Here is a 16,768-nt window from a genome sequence, read left to right as displayed (position 1 = left end):
TCAGTTTCCACTATTTAGGGTCACCTCATACCCGGACTGGAGAGGTGTGCAGGCAAAATGGGGCAGCACAGGTATATCACCAGGATGTGACAAGTTGCGGCCAGAGAAAAATTTACCAGCAGGGGCAGTTACATAGTGGTTCACCGGCACACCAGTGGTGACAAAGAAGTGTTGCAGGGTCTGCAATGAGTGATGCAGGTGTAGACGGGGGCCATTAGATCACATGTGAAGAGGAGGCCGTCAAAGAGGCAGTGCAACAGGCCAAGGCGATGCCATGGTAAGTATTACCAGCAGTATGAGAACATGTTCCAACCAGGTACATGTGAAGAAAGGTAGATGCATGCCAGTCGGGCAGCGCAGCTAAGTACGGGTCAGGAAGGACCATCAGAGGTGGCACTCAGCACTATATGGCGTACACTCACCCCTCACCGCATAGCGTTCAGTTGAGCCATTGGCAATGCGGACCCAGATCGGCAAGATGGCGTAGGAGGAGGAAGTTTACCACTCAAGCCCCAAAATGGGGTGTCGGGGGGGGGGGAGCCTGTGAGCTGGGAGCAACCAGCTTTTTGAGCAGCTACATTCACCAAGGCAGAGGAGCAGAGGTCTAGGCAAAGAGGCACTGGGGCACCCTGGGAGGCTCAGACAGCCCTGCAGTCCATCAGGGTCACGAAAGCAGACAGGTGACTGGGTGAGCCAGAGGCCCCTCTGCAAGCTACGCAGTGCAAGCTACACCACTGTGGTGTGAGGGGGGAGAGGCGTTGGGTACATTAAACTCCAGTCTAGTTGGCAGCCGGGATGTGCGCTCACCACCAATGAGGCCCGCGAGGCGTCAATGCCCGCCGCCCGGATGGCTCACTGCAGGCCAGTTGGATCAAGGCAGGCCAGTCAGTGTCAGCATGGTAATGGGTGTTATCAGGCCGGTGGTGCAGTTGCGGAATGTCCTCCACAGCAAAAAAGAGCTAGGCAGCCTGTTGAGCCTGAGGTGGCCTCCGAGGTGCAGGCCGGGCCATGTGCTGTCTCTCTCCCTTTGCAGACTCTCTGCCCGTGCCATCATCACTGCGCCAATCGCCTACAAACACCACCATGCATACCCTGCAGGAAAATGGGGTGTCGTTCCATGTTTAGGATGGGGGTGAATGTGTGTTGGGGCTTATTGTAGCAAAGTTGCAGGCCGATACAGCTGGAGCTCCAATGCTGTGCAGCCATCCTGGCTTTGTCACGCCCTCTTCCAGTTAATTTGTTGGCTCCCACACCATTGCAGACATCTTGTCCAGCTAGAGACTTTCCTTGTAAAGCTCGCACCTGTCAAATAAACCTTATAGCTACCAGAATGCACTGCGTCATAAAATTCAAGTCAAGGGATATTATGATATGGATAACCAAACAGTCTGGTCCCAAAGACCAAAGGGATAAATCGAAGTATAATTGCATATACAAGGCTTTAAACAATTATCGCAAGGAAAAGCATAGTTGATAAAGCTTGCTACAAGTATGCTGAATAAGGTCCAGCATGCATTTCACTTTGTTCATTAGGTGCAATTATGGAATTCTGCGATGCTCAATGCCACCAAGGTGCCCTATGGAGGTGCAGCTGCAGTAAGAATTTCAGGTAACTCCACGACACAAAGCAGGTAGCAGTCTGGTGCTCAATTTTCACTTAATTGTGCATCCTGGCAGTTGTAGTCCTGGTTCATATCAGTTGGTCCGATTAAGCTGAAATACCGGAGAACAAGGATCTGTTACAGGAAAGCTCTGAACTGGATTGTTGCTTCGTCTGTGGCAAGGAGTTGTCCGGTAATCTAAACATGGGCATTAACACATATAGAACAGGGTTATCTTTTTCATTTCTTTCGCATTTGGCAGTCGGTTGGATATCAGTTAGCACAATTAATTGAAAGGACATACTAGTTCTCAGCTCAGCTTCACTTGTCTCCTGTGTGGAAGAAGGTCCTGCAGGCCTCCGGCCATTCCCTGCTTTCACCAAGGTGTAGCTGCAACCACACCCATTCCATTTCCTCTGCTTCAGCAATTTGTGTTGTGAATGCTCATCCCACCTATGGCCTTTGTAACTTTAACAAAACAGCTATATGATCACTTCATTCCCAGTGAAAGAGCTTGTCACACTTCCATCCTGTTCCGACTCTACATCGCAGCTCGTGCCCTCTGGAGCTACAGAGAACCTGCTACGAGTGTCTTGTGGCCCAGGAGGAGAGTGACCCGTGCCAGCTTACCTGCTCCTGTGCATGGCTTGCTGCTGGAGAAGTGGCCACTTATGAAGTGGGGCACAACTGAAATATGGCACTCCACTGTGCCCAGTCAGTTCGCTGCCACCACAGATCTGGAAATACCAATGCAGGTGCTGGCAAAGCAGTTTAAACGCTTCTCGGGCTGTATATCCCATTGTAGCCCATTGTACTCAGCCAATCAGAAGCGTTAAACTATACACTATATCCATGAAAAAGAGCACAAATGATAGCTGCCATCGGATTGGTTGATTGCAACTAAGCCTCAAGCCAGAGTTGCAAACAGCCAATAACCACCTTTGCTTTCCCACATTTTTTGTGCTTTCAAACAAAATTTCACCCTGCTGCTTTCTAGACCCTGGGACTACATTAGCTGCAGTAAACTCAGATTAGAACAGCGGCAGAGCTCACACGCCAGTCCAGTCAAAAAGGCCTGAAAACAGGTTCGTCCTGGAAGAAATGCGCTTGACATAGCTACTGAGCGAGTAAATTTTTTGAGGCCCGGACTTTTAAACATGCTGTGAAGAGTCTGAGACCCTATATATTTGTTTTGAGGTGTGGCGGAACAGCCAGAGAGCAACCCAAGCATCTCGAAAGAGCAAAAATAACAGGATAGAAGATATCCTAAAAACGCCAGAATGGCGCTACACCATACCCGTATAAAAATGACAAGTAGAACGCATGAGGGGAGAGAGGAGAGAGGGGAGAGGGGAGAGGAGGAGAGAAGAGAGAAGAGAGAAGAGAGAAGAGAGAAGAGAGAAGAGAGAGAGACCACTCTCCGCTTAATGGGGCACAATAAGTATACCGACCCAAGGTCGAAATGAACTTGAAGAGATGCAACCAGAGCCTAACAGACTAGACTATAGAAGGAAGTCGAAGGAGTCGGTGTCAAGATCCCAAAGGCAAGAGCTAGAACCAGAGTAAAGCGTCTGGATTAGCCGGCGGGACAAGAAACATGCTAAGTGCACCCACTGTCCCTAAAAAAGGGTAATTAGGGGCAATTAGCATCAATGCTAAACCTGCTGAAGGAGGAAGAAACATGCAGCAGGCAATGGTTTTAGAGACCATAAAGTGGCTTACACAAGAATCATAAGAGTGCCCGACCGGGCAGTATGAAGCTAAAGTGAGAAACAACCCACAATATAGACTTGCAGGCAGTAGATAGAACCACTGCTATCAGAAGAGCTGCCCCGCGGGCGTAGCCTTAAGAATAGTATGTGAAAATGCGGAAAAAAGGCATAGCAGAAGGAAATGGCAAAAAACGCCAAGTTTAACGAATGGTGGGAAGAGCCTCAGAATCTGAGACCAACACCCCAGAAAAGACACTTACAGCGTCGACAGTAAAAAGAGAGCATATGTCAAATAGGTAAATCACCCAAGTAAGCAAACGCAAGGAGGAGCCTATGGGCAACCTGCAACAACTCAGAAAAGCTTCCCCACACATGGAGATATTGGTCCAGCCCTCGCAGCCTTGAAAAGAGGTGGTGATGTAGGAAGAGGAATAACAAGGCAACCGGCATGCATACAGAAATGTATAAACATATAAATATGTAGAAACAGAACTAGCCAGGAACAAAAACATGTCCATGCCGGATAGTACCTAGTACAGTAAGGGCAAGGAGGAGCCGGTTTTGAAGAGGACACAATAAAACCTCCCAAGCATGACCATGGCGGAAGCAGAGGACACCAAGAAACAACATAGAACACCGTACAACGGACCACCAGGCGACGCATAGAGCCCACAGGATCTCCAGGCCCAGGTGAGATAAGCAAAGCATACAGGTACTCCACATGGAGTATGCATACCCCAACAATGGGGAACACCTCTTAGGGCAATAAGCCAAGCCAAAGGAGCGCAGTAACTAACTGAACCCGTGAACATGAGTTCCGAGCCGTATGACATTACCGAGCTGAACCACCAGCTCAATAACACAGTCAGAGGACCAGACACAACAACCTGTGGAGCACAGCCACAGCCACAGCAGGCCAACAGGCAGCTCAAAGCAAAACGCATCCAATGGAAACCAATAAAAGGGTAATCACCCTTGAACACAGAAAAAGGAAGACTTAAGGCTTACTGCTATATCAACCACAGAGAACATATAAAGGATGCAAAATGAAAAAGTACCACCATGGAAGATAGGCCTAAGAAGATCCAAGTGGGAGGACGAAAGTCCGCAAGGAGCCGGTGAACCGCCGACTCGGCGTGAGCATCAAACAGCAAAACCCCATCAAAGGGTAAGTCAACTAGTTGCTCCCGGATATTTTCAGGGAAGACGCTATCTCCCAACCAAGCTTGACGCCTTGAGGCAACAGAGCCCGCCATAGCTGGGCCCAAAGATTCCGCAGTATCTAAGGCTCAGCGGATTGTGAATTTGGCAAGGTTGCAGTCATCCTGGAGGAGGTGAAGGAGATCAGCGTGAGTACCTTCAGAGGTGGTAGAAAGCAGAGTCCCACAGGGCAGAGGTAGCCGGAACCAAAACACACAATGTGTTTTAGGACCGTAGGGCTGCATTAGTGGATGTAAACATGTTCCTACCCCATCACTCAAGCCATCTGGACTCCAGAGAGGGAGAAAGCATTAGAGGGTGCAGGGAAGGAAAGGCAGTCTGCAACACAAACCCCTGCGCATCAGGATGCACAAAAAGACAAACAGGATCATGTGGAGCAGGACGGTGCGGTGCAACACTGAACAAGCCACCGGGTCACCTGAAACAGGCCAGACCCAGGTACCCAAAGGACATCATAAAGGGAAGCCTCAAAGGACAGAAGCGGCTCCACATTCCCAGACCCACGGTGAAGGACCTCAAGCAAGAGGTCCACAGACAAAGGGGCAGAAGGGGGGTGCATGTTTAAAATGCGGGTGGCCAATGAGACCACTCTCAAAAAAGCCACACCAGCCTCGGTAGCTCTCCGCGGAGGGGACAACAGCTCATCAGTGGGGGACGGTTGTAAGCTGACCCTCAAAAGACACGGAGGGTGTGACCAAAGCCCCACGTAAGGGAGCCCCATTGAAGAATGTGGATCCTGATAGGGCTCCCGGGGAGGCGAAGAGCTTGCGGGATCTGGGAGCTCCTGAGGAGGCTCCACAAATTCCAAGGGGGGCACCGGCAACAATACCTCCGCCGACGCCGGGCAAATGGGCGGCGCCAAACTCTCTCCAGAAGCCTCTAGAGAAGAGTCCACAACTCTGTGTCGACGCAGCGCCAAAACAATGTGTGTGGGCGCCGATCGTTCCTCGTCAGACGTCGACATGGCTGCATCTGGCGTCGAGTCGAAGCCGTCCGGTGCCGAAACTATGACAAGCTCCCCTTCCAAAGAAGGAGAAGGCGCCGGCGAGGAGAGCTTCGGCGTCGCCCCGACGCAGCCTCATCCACGACAGTTTCCGACTCCAGAGAAAGAAGCTTAGGCGGAGCCGGGGAGACGAGCCTCAGGCGCCAGTACAGCGCAGACCCCGGCACCGGTATGGCGCCGACCCCGGCACCAGAGAGGCGGACACCTGCCCAGTAGCGCGGGGTGTGCTCAAGGCAGGGCTATGAGCACCAGCAACCACCTGCGGTGCCACAGGGATCCCTAACGACTCGATGTGGACCGTAGAGGGGGACCCATCCAGGCAGCGACCTAACGACACTACATCTCCGACGTTTCTGGGGGGCAAAGGCTCTATTGGCGCTGGGGGCGTACCCGTCGGCGAGTCCGTAGGAGATCCAACAAGAAGCGGAGGCCCGTGGATGCCCCAGGAACGGGAGAGGACCCAACAAAGGTCTGCAGAGCTGCAGCATATGCCTCCATCTGGGCCTGAGTCACCCCCACACCCGGAAAGGGATAGAGGGGGGGCCACTGTCGGGAGCGCACATCCATAATGTTCTGGGAACCAGTGTCCCGGACAACAGAAGAAGGGGAGGTGTCAAGCGCCTCGACTCACCAAGTGGCCAACGATGGTCCCGGACCACAGAGGGCGATAGACGGCGGAACAGAACAGTAGAGGGACCTGCCGCTGATGAAGAGGCCAGGGGGCGAGACGACTCCGACCAGGACAGCCGTGCTGAGAGAAGCAGGCTTCGCAGTCTGTGGAGTCATGGTGCTCGCCCAGACACCACATACAAATAAGATGCGGGTCCGTCGCGGACATCTGCCGCAAACAGGAATTACAAGTTTTAAAGCCCAAAGGCATCGCACACTGTGACTGACGCGTAGCGTCAAAAAGGAGGCCTGAAAACAGGCCAGAGGTACCGCTCACTCCAGATCTGCGTTGCACTCGGAAAAGAAGGAAACTGACGTAAGCGCCCCGGAGGGACTTATATGACCTTGTTGATGTCAAGTACGTGGCCGACGTCAGGGCGGGGTCATGTGCCCCATCCCACGGAGCTCAGAGGTGCTGCTGCAAAAAAATTCCAGATCCAGTCTGACGCCTAGGGATATTCTAAGTTTAGGAATCTGCGGCTAGAAGTCTCTATCCGATCCTGGTTTTAGTATGGTAATCATTGTTGTCACTGGCATGAATTCGAGACTTCAGTGAATATATTAAGCTCCCCACTTGACAGGAGTCATTATTGTTTAGTGTTTTTAACCAAACGTAAGTTTTCTCTGCAATAGGCTGATGAAGAGAACAGGAACCGGGGTAAGCGCGTACTGTAAGCAAGTCATTACCTATAGACACTTTTATTCACACTATTTCTAGGACAAGTCTATATTTTGAAGACGTTCTACAGAATGGAACATAGCATGCAAGTAGTATCTGGATGGAGATGTTAATGCTTGGTTCACTGGCAAACTTTAAAAAAAAAAAAAAACACTGCCACAAAGAAGTTTGGATTAGGCCATCACATTAGATAGCACTACAAATTCAAGTATGTAGGCACATGCTGAAACAGGGTAGGCATTGTCAATCATAACCAAACAGAGAAGCACGCACTGTGACACTAAGCCAAAAACATAAGGGTCTCACCACTCCATCAATGACGCACTGAGAGGCTGGTTTACGAGGGTCAAGAGATACACCCATTTCCAAGAGCAGCTCCTGTGTGCAGGCACTGATCCCAGTCTCTTGCTGAATCCGAGACTGCAGACTGTGCAGGCTTTCGTCAGGCTTCAGGGGGAAGGATAGAATCTTGGCAGAAGTCATGTTCAGGATGTGCACTATCTAGAAGAGATCATAATTAATACAGCATAATATAGTGTGTGCCTGAAAAGACTTCAGTTGTAATTATTGAATATTTGTTACTTTGATATTTCTTAGGCACTACCATAATGACATCAGAAACAATCATCCAGTCTCCTTTCACCCGCCAATATCCACACATGCTCTCTCTATTCTCACCTCCCCCTAAAGAAGAGTGTCTCACGCTACAATACTTTTATTATTTAGTTATAAATTAAATACAAAGCACAAACACTATCAAAAATTCAGAGGCATTCATAGGTTAGAGAAGTCTTTACAGCAGTAACAGTGCTCTTAAAGGTAAACATATCAGACGTGAGACAAGTGCTTTGCTTTGAAAACTATTACCCTGATTACAATTTCAGTGATGAGAGAATATTGAAGTTAATGGGGCCATCAAGACCAGCCAGTGTTGACAATCCATTTAAATTTATTACAACATTATGGCTTGCAAGGAGTGAATGGCACTTCAGACCATTGAAAGGCAAGGAGGAAGAAGGTTTAAATTAAAGACAGCATGTTAATGAGGTAAGTAGATAAGTGTCTTTTCAAGCAACTACTCTTTATAGTGTGGTTAGAACCAAGACAATGGAGCATCTCTAATAAACTGTTAAACACAGCACCTCTTCATTTAAATTAAATAGTTCTAGTGAGGCATGGCTGTTAAAAGCTTTGTTAATGTGGTTTTTCATCCTGTGTTGCTGCAACTCTAAAGAGGAACAGTTATTCTGCCTCGATCTGAATTTGCAATTGATTTAGCTACTCTTAGTCCAGCTTTTGATAAAGTAGAAAAAGAACAATGCTCACAAGTGGTATAAGTCCTCCAGAAGGCCAGCTCACAAATGTACGCTATTCTGAAGTAACCTTGGCAAACCATACATCATACTAAAGAGCTGATAGAATGTTTGGTAAAATGTTTGGGAACAGACTCTCTTGGAGTCTTCACAGTACGAAATACACCTATTAAGTGTGCAATGGAGGCAACTGCAACCAATGCATGCTTCTCTTAATGTCCAAAAGAGTACGTGTGGATGATCAGTCATGTTTAACAGCTGCGTCCGCCCATTTGCACAACTTCAAGGAAGTTATTGAGAAAAATGTGGTCAAATGCCCTGATCAGATTCTTCAGAGAAACAATTCAATCAACCCAGTAGCCCTAGTTTGTCCCACGAAAGCGGTGATATTATCTCTGATACATCACTAGGTGACAGCAACCAAATTATTTAGGGGCTTCCCAATTCCAGCTAAGCCATTGAGAAATCTTTAACCCCACAAGCCCTAGAGAGTGTCACTTAGGTGCACATCCTTAGACGCGCCTTAACTTTACAAAAAGAATCAAAGCACAGCATTGTTATGGGAGCTATTCTTGGTACAAAGCTATCTGGAGGTTTTATGTCACGACATAGCCTTAATTGCAATGGCCAGAAAATGAGCCAGTATTTTCGTTATCCGGAGTCACCAAACCCAGGAATACCGCTTACCCCGAATCCTAACACCAAACCTAGTCCAAACCCTTACCCTCCAACGTACCCTATTGTAAACATATAAATACTATCAATATCCCTTACTCAGCGCTACTCCTTGTACTCAATTCATTCAATATATGATTATATATTTTTTTACAATTTTATTGACTTATGTATCAACCAACCATAATACAAAGTCATTACCACCACTTCAGCTTATAATAACAGTAAGAAAAAGCACAAGACGTTGCCCCACCTTATATTCGATTACATCTTAATCTCTGGCTATGTAGGTGAGGTGGGGTAAGAGCGGGTGTTGTAGTAGTGGTGGGGGGGCAGGGGTGGGGGGTTGGTATGATTCACACTTTGCTATAGCTTCAATATCATATGACTCTTTTAATATATATGTATCCTCTGTAGTTTTATTTATGATGTTGTAACATCTATGCATTGGTGTACAAAGATGTATTAGAACACTGGAATGTTGGGAGCTCCATTGAAAACAATGGAGTGTTCTGCGCATCTAATTGCTGGTAGAAGCCTGGAGCTCCTGCATTCAAATGTTTGACTTTGTTAACAGCTGCTGCTGTGAACAAAGGCCTTCTAGAGCCCATGGGGATTTAAACTCCCTCCGGCTTGGAGAGGCATTTGTTTTTACTCATTAGAACATTCTGCCCTGTAGGGGCAGAATATTCTAATAGCCTTAGAGCCCTCCATAGCAGGCTCTAACGGCCATTAAAGGCCTGCTCCCTTGTTAAAGGCCCTTGCCTTTGGCTTGGGCCTTTAATGCTGGAGCGGGCCTTTAATGGCCGTCTAAGGCTATAGTGGATTCACAGTAATGGAAGCGCATCAGCATGGGGTAACTCAGCAGCACAGTACACAGGACATTACAGCTTATCTAACCACCACTAAGGGCTGTTGTCTGCATACTGATAGCCATTATTGATTTCTATACCTTGTCAACTGGTTTGTCAACATATAAAATTCAAAGCAATCTTCATTTTGAGTGCTGCCCCTATAGGGGATTGGCCAACTTCTCTAACAGGCTGCAATACTACGTTCCCTCACATATTATTTAAATTGCAACCATTCATTTGGTAAAAGCTAGCACTTTCAGAACGTGTGTAGGAGTAGCAATGGTTTTGAAATCGAAATAGTGATACTTTCAAATGAATTAACCCCACACCTTTACCAGGCTACTGTCCAACTCACATTTCCTAGGCATCTAAAATAAACAAGAGGTTTGCTGGATAAGTTCATTTTGCAACCTTTGAAAGTTTTGTCTGTGTCAGACAGCGTCATGACATCTTAGTGTACAAGCAATTTTAAAAAAGAACAAAAATTGACCACAAGCAATAAAAAAAAAAACACAGGGAATCATCTAAAATTTTAAATCAACCAGATAAAATGTCAGAGCTCAACTCAGGTCACTATTACACAGATTTAAAAGAGTTGTCAAAAGCAGTTAAGAAGTAAGATGTAAAAAGGACAAAATCTGACAGAACCTTTGGAATTAGGAAAGGCAGCAGTTCTAATGAGTTGCGAACAAAGCACTCTAAAAGCAAGGATCGGTGACTAGATCCAAATACAGAAAAGTAATAAATGAGACAAGAGCCAGTACTTTTACTCGCCTTGATATTTAGGATATGGTCCATAAGTACAAAGCAGACAGGTCGCTTAGTCTGGGGCTCAAGGCCTCCGCCTCTCTGCTGTGGATCCCAGTTCAGCATGAGTTGAAGCCAGTTCTCCATAGGTTCTACAATTATCCTGCGATGACAAGAGTGGGCCAAGGCCTATATCAAAGCAGAGTCTCAAACATCATAGTTAAATGTAATACTGTTCTGTTCCAGTTCATTAAATAATGTATGTATAGAAATACACCATCCTGACCATTTCACACATTCTAGTAAGTAGCTTCAGCTAATTGATATTACATTTTGATTTGCTGGATGGAGGGAATACAGGGCATCCTAGGAATAATTCACTCTTTCAACTGACTTTTACCCCTTTTTAGTAATGTCCGATTCTTGCTCCTTCCGGCTAGATACAAGTCTTGTTACATTGTTCTACTATAGGCCCATCACAGGGGTACCTGCCTTGAGATACTCCTGCTTCCTTGAGAAGACATGAATGAAACCAAACCTCTTCTTCCTGGCATTAATCTCACCATGATACCCATCCTTTCCTGAAATGATGCACTCAGAGCTGTATCGCCAGAGAGGTCAGTGGTATGAGGAAAAGGCTACTGGCATGCTGTGGAGGTTCAAGGTCTTTCTGTGGAAACAAAGCTGCAAAGGCTCAGCATAAACTGTAAAGCCTGAGAGAATGGCTCTTCATGAGACAACTTAAGAGGGAAGGAGGAGTTGTATAGCACTTGTTTTAGTATTCAGAGGGCAGTGCATTTGTTTCTCTTTACATTACAGAGCTATTTGTAGGGCCCGAGCCTCCCACTTCTCTCGTGAGTTCAATGCTAGCAATAACCCTAGCAAACTTATCTTTAAAGCACTGAAAGACCTTGCCACCTGCAGAACCTCTACTACTGTGATCTGCTCTCCCTCCCATTGTGAGGATTTGGCCACTTTTTTTGTTGACAAAGTGGAAGGTATTTATCGCGCCTTTCCCAATTCTACTGACCCTCGCCACAGTGCCACAGCTACCTCTAAAACCCCTATGTCATTATCCCATCTCTCAGAGCTCTCTATGGAGGAGTTTGATAAACTTGCTATCAGGGTGAAATCAGGCTCTCCTAAAGACCCCCTGCGGCCTGCACAATTCAGAGATTCCCCTTCCTTTTGCCTCCCTCCTCTTCGTGAACTTATCAACCTGTCCTTGACTTCGGGTTCGGTACCCCTTGCCTGGAAACAGGCTCAGGTGGTCCCTATTCTGAAGAAACCTGCTCTGGACCCCAAAAAAGCAGAAAACTACCGCCCCATCTCGCTCCTCCCGTGGGCTGCCAAATTGACTGAGGCTCATGTCAATACCATTCTTGCTAACCATCTCCATTCTGCAAACATTTTAGATCCTACGCAGAATGGTTTTAGGCCCGGTCACAGTACTGAGACTGCGCTCCTGTACATGGCTGAACACCTTCGTATGCTGGTGGATTCTGGTCATACGGCGGCACTTGTGCTTCTCGATCTAAGTGCCGCCTTTGACACTGTCTCCCATGACATCCTACTCCAACGTCTGGTTGAGGCTGGGGTGGACAAGTTGGCTCTTGATTGGTTCAGATCTTTTCTATCTGATCGCTCCTTCAGGGTCACTACTCCCCCCTTCGAATCCACACCACATGCGATTGCCCAGGGAGTTCCACAGGGATCGGCTTTAAGCCCCACCTTATTTAATCTTTATGTCCAGCCGCTAGCTGATGTCGCCATGCGTGGGAACCTTTCCATCGTGTCCTACGCAGATGACACTCAGCTGGCGGTTGCACTTAGTGGGGCTTCCGATCTCGAAGCAGCCAAGTTCCGCGAGGGACTTATATCCGTGGCCCAGTGGATGAATGACAATTTCCTGCAATTGAACGCTAAGAAAACCGAGGTGCTCATTGTGGGAAAACAAATTCATCTGTGGGGCGATAGCTGGTGGCCTCAAGAGCTCGGCTCCACTCCTACCCCCGTTACTGAAGTAAAAAACCTCGGGGTGTGGTTTGACTCCCAGTTGAGTTTTTCCACCCACACAAAAAAGACTGCTGCATCTTGTTTTGGGATTCTGCGTCAGCTTCGGTCCACTTTTAAATTTTTTGACGCTCCCACCCGCCAACTTATCGTGCAAGCCATGATCTTGTCCAAATTGGACTACGCCAACTCCCTTTTTCTTGGAGTCAACCAGGCTGAGCTCTCCCGCCTCCAACGTGTTCAGAACGCTGCCGCCAGGGCTCTGGTTGGCTTGCCCAAATTCTGCTCAGCTAGGAGAACTATCTATAACCTCCATTGGCTTCCAGTGGCACAGAGAATTAAATTTAAAACTTTGATTTTGACTTTTAAAATCCTTAAATTCTCTTCCCCTCCCATTCTCCAGCAACTCATCTCTCCCTATGTGCCTACTTGCACTCTGAGGTCCTCTGCTTTACATCTTGCCACAATTCCCCGCTTTAAGAGATCCAGGGCTGGCGGACGTTCCTTTCAAGTCCTTGCTGCTAAGCTATGGAATTCATTGCCTGTCCACATCCGGGCCATCGAGGGGCTCCTCGCTTTCAGGAAGGCGGTAAAAACCTTCCTTTTCCCCTTGGCACCCTAGTTCTGTTGTTGTTGTGTTTTCTTAGTTTCGGTCCCCTGGCTTTTGTCCTCGCGCCAGGATGCCCCTTTGCTGGGGCAGCTGCGCGCGTAATAAATCCAGTTAACATAACATAACATTAATACAGGAAAGCCTTCTTCACAAATTGATCATACATAGCTGTACTGCACAAGGCCACTGAAGAAGCCTGGGAGTAGAGTCAGACAGATTAGTGAACAGTGGTTGGCAACAAAAAGTTCAGCTGAGATGTGTACAGTCAGAAAAAGAAAGAAAAGTTCACCAGGCCTACTGAGTAGCAGTGGTACAAATAATCTCTAGATAATACTTTTGTACCTCACATTCTTGGGATACATTGGAGTGAGAGGAATATCAAACTGAGGCCCCAAAAATGTAACGAGACTGCTAGTAGCAGAAAACCTTAACCTACACTTTGGAGCATGGCATGACAACCAGTGGGTCAACACAGCCAAAGACACTGCTTCCTTCCATCCCAATTATTCTTTTGCCTTACTGGTGTTTTGAATGATGCAGTTGGTATGGTGTTGCCCTTAACTCTTCCATGTGCATTCTTCCTATACTTTTCTTACAGTATGGACATTGCTACACAATAAAAAGCTTACAATAAAAAAACATATCGAGGGAATGTGATGAAGGGCCTCTGTGGGGGCAGCAGCACAGAAAAAGGGAACATCTGAAAAACAGCAAGCAATTCTGAGAAGTACACTGGATGCCTTGCACAGCCCATACAACAGCATGGCACAACTGAGAAGTAGGACAAATATTTTAATTTCAAATGTAATAAGTTTGTGGCTTGTGGGGCTGGCGAAACAGAGCATATCCATCCTGTGAAGCAGAGTGACAAAACAAGGGAGATTGAATAATTTAAAAGATAATAGGCATTCATGATCATGTTTTCCACAGGAGAAAGCCCTGATCCCAGTGACCTAATGGGATTGCCTGATGGAAGGACTTCATTGACTTTCTCCATACTCTGAATAAGGACTTGATGGCTTGTGTATGGGGGATTTAGAGTGGGAGTCTCAGATACCTTCGTAACTGAGACAGCCTGCTTGTGAACGTAAGCAGAGGAAAGTCTTGAAAGATCATGATTTAGAAGAAGGCACAGAAAGGCACATAGCTCAAAAATGTGCACACAACACTGGGCAGAGAGGTCCCAACAGGGTGAGTGAGTGGGTGATATACACAAAAATGGAGAATCTAAAATTGCACCCTTGTGGGAATGGATCACAGCAAACTCCATCCTTATGCAGGCAATTCCTTCTTCACTTTTGGTGTCCCCAGATGATTCCAAAATCCTTCAGCTTTCTCCAGCAGATTAGGATTGAGATCATTCCAATATGAACCCTAACAAAATCATACCCTAACCAAACAAAGTATTTCCAATTAAGAACAGTCAAAAGAAATACAATTCGCAAAAGCAAAACAGTGAGACGCATGGGAAAGAAAATAATTTAATTACCTGTACCTGCAGTTCTCCAGTAATGGGATCTTTCATAGATTCACATGCTTGAAACAGAGTATAATGCAGTAGTAAGGCACAGTGTGGCTCAACGGTTAGAGGCGGCAGACCGCAGACCCGGAGGCAGAGGTCAGCCCGGGACCAGGGTTCAATTCCCGACGCGGCCGGGTGCAGGACCAATGTCAGCGAGCCCGTTAAATCTCGCCTCGGTGCCACTCTAACCATGGGGTCCCACGCTGCAACTATGGGCAATAGCTTGCTTAATCTCCACTCCAGCCCCATCACCACCGGGATGCCTGGCTGCACCTTGGGGATGCCCAGTAAAGGGACCATCTCACAGGGAAAGCCAGGACGGGTTCCCCAGTGGTACAGCCCTGGGACGCCTCCGGGTAACCATGCGCTCTATAAATCCAACATTCATTCATTCATTGAACTGTGAGTTGTTAGGAATACAATTCTATAGAGATTTTCCTTCTACAAAGAATAAACTAAGACCTAACCATGAACATCTCTTATAATATTTTGCTCAAAATATGACATTTAAGTATACTGTAAAGAAAGAAAAGACATATTATATGCAATGTGCAGAACTAGTAATAGGCTGGTGAGAAGAAAGATAGATCACCTTTATTGGAAAAGATGTTTTAGAACTGCTTAACCTCCTGTTACAACCCTTTGAGTAGTCAATCCAGCCAGTAGTGTTGCGCAAAGGTATGCATATTCTTCCAGGTAGCTGCTCTGCAAATATCCTGTGGTGGCACACCAGCAAACAGTGCCATTAAGGTTGAAATAGTTCTTGTAGAGTGAGCGTGCACAGATGTTTGCAACAGTTTTCCTGCTGCTTGGTCACAGAAGTGAATTGCACCAGATATCAAACTAGATATTTTCTGTTTGGAAAGGGGTCGACCCATCCATGGTGCACTGCAAGCCACAAATAACCGGTTAGACTTACAAAAGCTCATGGTCCTTTCTATGTATAACTTGATGGCCCTCTGTATGTCCAAAGAGTGAAGAGCCCTTTCAAGACTTCAAAATAGTGGTTCATTGAGGTGAAAGTTCAAAGGGACTTTATGGATAAACTTTGGGTTTGTATATAGAATTATCCTGTCATCTCTAAATTGTAGGAAGGGTTCTTGAATAGTGAGGGCTTGTGTGAGAAAGTGCCTCTTTTGACATGGTTATCCCCCACGTTTTGCCTGGTATTGATGTGGTTTCAATTGTAGTACACAGGGTCCCTGCCATCTAGGTCCCCAGTGCTAGTGCTTCTAGCCTACAACATACCCCCCAATTGGTACTACTGCCCACTTGTAAGTCCCTAGTAAGTGGTATCTTGGGTACCTAAGACCTGGAGGCTAAAGAGGGTCCCCTGGGACCCTCTCACGAGGACCACGCCACTGCCCTTGCAGCTTGCACACACTTGTGAGGTAAATAAACGACAGAGTCGACATGGCACCCTGTTTGGGTGACATGCCAGCCAGCACTGTCTGTAGTTATAGGTAAGTAACCCCTTTAGCAGGACTTACAGTCCTAAGGCAGGGTGCACAATACCACAGATGAGAGCCTATCTGCATGAGTAGATATGCCCCTACAATACTTAAGTAAACTTTTAAATATTGTAAGAGGCAGGGAAGACAAAAGGAGTACATGGGTTGGAAACTCGACAACTCGAGTTCTCCAGCACCATGATGGCTTCAGTGAAACCATGAGTGTTTGGTACCAAACCACTTCTTGTAATAAATCGTCACTGATGCCAGAGTGATATTAAAACATGTACTCAGAAGGCACCTCAGAGGTGCCCCCTAAACGCCTACTGACCTTGGTGTGGTCCCTGACTGGCTTTAAGCAGCCTGCCACACACAGACATGATTTTGGACCCCCTGGGTGGAGAGCCTCTACTCTCTGGGACCAGAAACAATGCACATCCTGGGCAGAGGTGTCACACTTCCTCCCCTAGGATGGGCCCAGTGCACGAAGGGGAAGTTCTAAAGGCATGTCGCCTCTGTAATGTGACCCCCAGCCTCTGCTGCTAGCAGCAGATGGTAGCCTCCGGTTTACATCCGCTCTATGGGTGGGAAAACTGGTTGGGAAACTTAGAAAGGCTAAGAGGTGCGTCCATCTTTGTCAACTCCACCCCTCAGGTGGAGGAGGCAAAGTTAAGCACACTTATCATTCCCCTCCATCT

At 47.1% G+C, this 16,768-nt stretch overlaps 1 protein-coding gene across 2 annotated transcripts in view; it reads right to left on the bottom strand.

The window, feature by feature from the left end:
• The window catches only part of CHUK (component of inhibitor of nuclear factor kappa B kinase complex), a 659,325-nt gene that overhangs the window by 262,961 nt on the left and 379,596 nt on the right, over positions 1-16,768 (bottom strand). For both annotated transcript variants that reach the window (XM_086921838.1, XM_086921837.1), the window contains exons 9-10: positions 10,502-10,637; positions 7,192-7,386 (exon numbers count right to left, since the gene is read on the bottom strand). In XM_086921838.1, the coding sequence (XP_086777964.1) occupies positions 7,192-7,386; positions 10,502-10,637 (331 nt within the window). The remainder of the gene's footprint in view (positions 1-7,191; positions 7,387-10,501; positions 10,638-16,768) is intronic.

Source organism: Lissotriton vulgaris, chromosome 5 (genome assembly GCF_964263255.1).
Source record: "Lissotriton vulgaris chromosome 5, aLisVul1.2, whole genome shotgun sequence".
Lineage (NCBI taxonomy): Eukaryota > Metazoa > Chordata > Amphibia > Caudata > Salamandridae > Lissotriton > Lissotriton vulgaris.
This window is presented reverse-complemented; position numbering and strand designations above follow the sequence as displayed.